The following is a 4065-nucleotide window of genomic DNA, read 5'->3' on the forward strand; positions in this document are numbered from 1 at the left end:
AAACCTTGTTGAAATATCGACTAACTGTCTCGCCTGAGTGTTGGAATCGCTCTTGTGTTAATCGGTTTCCAGCACCGTGACCTAATGTAAATAAAAACATGCCTAATATCTCAAGAGCACACATTCTCTTTGAACCCTTAAATCCATAATTAGCTTCCAATTCATAGCATAATTTAATGAAAACATCTTTCTCCATCCTAAACATGTTATAACATCTACTTTCATTTCCTTTTAATATTTCCATCAACCACATATGACCAGTTTGAGAAGAATTCATACAAGGTGTCTTTTCAATATATGTTGTATAATAATGTTGAACAAAGTATGTAGCTATAGACGCCGATTGTAACTCAATCTCCTCATCCGTGTCTGCCATTATTTCTAATTTAAAATAAACCTGTGTATATTAAAGAGTATATAAAATACATGCCAAATAGCCATAAAGTCTTCATAACAAATGCAAGTGAAAAACATAATAAAGCATATTTATATTAAATAGTGACAACACCAAGTCTTGAGAGCAATTTAAAAAAAAAGTCTGTAAAGAAATAACATAATAAACATATACTAACGTCATAACACAAAGTTTAGAAAATAAATACTACTACTACTATAAGTCATAGTATTATAATTATCCCAGAGTATGCTCATTCTTGAGCCAAGTAAGCATCAACTCAGGTTCTTCCAATGAAGCAAACATCTCTCTCTTCTCTTTCATGATAAACAAGCGAGTTGCAAATAAATACAAGCTGCTCCCTTTCTCAATTCCAGGCAAAGAATTTAAAATTTTCATAACTTCGGTAATACTATTCTCCTTTCTAGCTGTTTCAATATTTCTACTCCTTGTCTCCACAGCATCAGCAAGGCGACCAATTTGTTCAAATATCATTAAAGGCCCTGTCTTCTTCATTTTTCCTTTTCCATGTTTCATTGCTTTATTTTGTTTCTCAAGTGGCTCGGCTAATCTCTTGTTATTTTTCTCTCTAAGAAATCTATCAGTATTAGGCATCTCTAGATCATCGTCACTACTCTCAAGTTGTTCATGTAAGGTTTCAATATTGTTAAAAGGTTTTTCAGACTCAGATGGAATTATTCCAGATGAAGGTGTCCAAGCATACTCTCCTGTAGCAACAGTGTTCATGAAAATCCTATCTAATTTTTCCTCTACCTCTGGTTCAATTCCCCGAATGCGAAACTTTGTAGCATCGGGATGACTCCACAAAAAAATTTTGTTAATTAAATGTAACATTTATGAAAAAAAAATGTCTTTTAGTTTCATATAAATATTTAACAAGATTATAATGTACCTGTAATTTACTATTCCACCAATCTTCAGTTGCATCAATTGTATTCTTTTTTATATTCCATCCTAAGCCAGTTTCTTTTCCCTTGAGTTGCTTCCAAAGCTTCCATTCATTTTTTAATCCATCCCACTTATTTTTCAACTGTGGTCTAGTGTAATCTCTTCCAGTTGCTTTCTTCATATTTGTAATCAAGTTTACATATCCAACTTTATCTAAATAAGTAGTAGGACGATGTCCATCATCAACCTCTTTGATACAGAAGTCTAAGAAAAAATTCAAACTCTCTGAATTCCATATTGCTTTACTTCTTGATACGTCACTCTTGGTGCAAATATTATTTCATTTTCCATCTAATAAAAGTGAAATGATAAGTATAAAAAAAATACAAAAGTAAAATGATGTATCCATATACGCAACAACTCTTATCAATCACTACCATCTATGTAAAACTAAATAATTCAACTAAAGTTCAACATATCCAACTTCAAGACTATTCTTAAAGAATCCCTTGGGAGAGGATAAAACACACACATATGTACATTCATATACATGTAAAAAGGTTACTATAAATCAACTTTTGAAGTGAGAAAATTAAGTAAAAATAAAAGAACTAAAAAGATATTTTTGTTATGTATATGGCAACCATAAATGATTCATCTTTGAATGTAAAAATTGTATTTTTAATGTCCACTTCTCGGCTGAGAGAGCAGACAACCATAAATGAAATTATTTTAATTATAGATATTGTTAGACAAAATATATCTCATTTATATTGTTTATTTCACTCAAAACAAAAAGATAGAAATCTAATCTAGTTTTTGTATTAAAAAAACATATCTATTCTTTCATGGTAATTCTTATTCTTTATTATTAAAGTTTATTTAGAAAAAAGATTAAAAAAAAAAAAAGGTTGTGTACTCTCTCTCTGTGTCGTACTCTATTGGCACCCATCACTCTGTATTTTTCTTGGTCAATCACAAAAGCTCATTTTTCAGTCAGTGTTGAATATTCAACTCTACATATGACTTTAATTCTCTCAGTGTTGAATATAACTCTATATACGACTTTAATTCTCTCTCTCTCTCTCTCTCCTCTGCGTCCTACTCTATATATCCATTACAATACACCCTAAATGGACATGTACGGGTTTTTTTACCACAATTTTTTATGAATGTGTTAATTATAATTATAACGAACTTTCTACAAGTTTTCAAGAAAATCTGAATAATTTACAGTGCCAAAAGTAAAGCTAAAACAGTTGTTTTTACACGCATATAAAAAAAACAAGTACGAGTGCAACAAACTATTTGAACTCTATTTTCGGCACTATAAATTATTTGAAATTTCTTAAAAATTTACAGAAGGTTTGTTATAAGTACAATGAACACAATCATACAAAAAAAAACTAGGATAAAAACACCACTATATGCCCATTTAAAGGATGTGCTATACCCATAAAGTAAAAATGACTATCCTACTGCAGTCATTTTCTAAATTTTATCGTATTAGAAAATTTTATCATATTGGTGCATATTTTGTGTACAAATCAATTCTATCTATTATGGATAAAGATAAAAGAAAAATATAGTTCATGAAAGCATCTAAAGTTAGGCTTTATACTTGAATCAATCAAATCAAGTTCGAAATTTTCACATTTTATTTTAGCTAGCAAATATGATATGACCTACTATAGATACATGAATCAAGTTCAATTTTCCATGATTATCAACAAAGGTGGCACAGAAGGGTGTTCAGTTTTCACTTTTAAATTCTTTTCTTGTGGGACTAGAATAGAACCCAAAGACTCATTCCAAAACAAGTACACATCGTCGATCAAGATGGGTGAGTACGTGTACGAATCAAGGACGGAACTTTTGAATGGAGGAGCTATTAATAATTTTTAACTTAGAAAGAATTGAATTATTAATTTATTATTAGAAAAAATATTTTAATAAAGAAAAAAACCAGAGGCTTGAATTACTTCTATATATCCATTAGAAACAAAAAAAATCTCTCTCCTCTGCATCGTACTCTATATAACCATTAGAAACAAAAAAAAAAACCAAATGCACTCTATATATCCATTAGAAACAACAAAGGAAATGCATCAAAATAAACCATTAAACAAGGCCAACCCATATATATATACACACACAAATATACTGGTATGAAGAAGATCGAATAACCCAGTATCACAGAAACAATAATCAAACCACTGTACAAATATATATATATATATATATAAAATGCCCTTTAATAAATCTGTGTTTAATATAGCATTCAAAAAAAAGGTTAGAGAAATACCTTGACTTGATTGTTCTGGAGTTTTTGACAGAGAAGTGTAGTCCGTGAGGAAGAAGGAAGAAGAAATGGTGAGGCAAGGTGAAGAAGATTTAACGATTGAAAAAGAAGACCTAATAATTCTAATTTAAATGAGGGTATTTTGGTCCAAAAAAAATATCATTAAACCACAATTTCAGCTTCCCGTATAAGCTAAAATCTCAAAGTTGGTGTGGGCCAACTTTGATAAAAAGCTATAATTTTAACCTAAATTCCTAAAAAAGCTATTTTTTTTATTTTACCAAACACTTTTTAGTCAATAGCTTTTTTAAAAAGTGCTTTGGGCTTTTCAAAAAGCCATTCCAAACGGGGCCTTAGTCCTCCAACTTTTGAGCATTTCCTCCTCAAAATTCCAAAAAAAAACACCTCACCACAAAGAGAGAGAGAGAGAGAGAGAGTTTGTTCTGTTTTGGGTTTCCTA

General features: G+C 30.3%; 1 protein-coding gene across 1 annotated transcript; it reads right to left on the minus strand.

The window, feature by feature from the left end:
* Window positions 1-631: 631 nt before the first annotated feature.
* LOC133795859 (L10-interacting MYB domain-containing protein-like) lies at window positions 632-1484 on the minus strand. Its single transcript, XM_062233312.1, has 2 exons — window positions 1308-1484; window positions 632-1195 (listed from the first exon to the last, which is right to left on the minus strand). The coding sequence occupies exons 1-2, from the start codon at window positions 1482-1484 to the stop codon at window positions 632-634; spliced, it is 741 nt and encodes a 246-aa protein (XP_062089296.1).
* Between the last annotated feature and the right edge of the window lie 2581 nt (window positions 1485-4065).

Source organism: Humulus lupulus, chromosome 8, assembly GCF_963169125.1.
Source record: "Humulus lupulus chromosome 8, drHumLupu1.1, whole genome shotgun sequence".
NCBI lineage: Eukaryota > Viridiplantae > Streptophyta > Magnoliopsida > Rosales > Cannabaceae > Humulus > Humulus lupulus.

Bases quoted from the DNA above. Each gene is read 5' to 3' on its own strand.
- LOC133795859 (XM_062233312.1), bottom strand. From the start codon at position 1,484: ATGAAGAAAGCAACTGGAAGAGATTACACTAGACCACAGTTGAAAAAT. The intron at 1,196-1,307 runs GTACATTATAAT...GATGCTACAAAG, and splicing joins GGTGGAATAGTAAATTACAG to TTTCGCATTCGGGGAATTGA.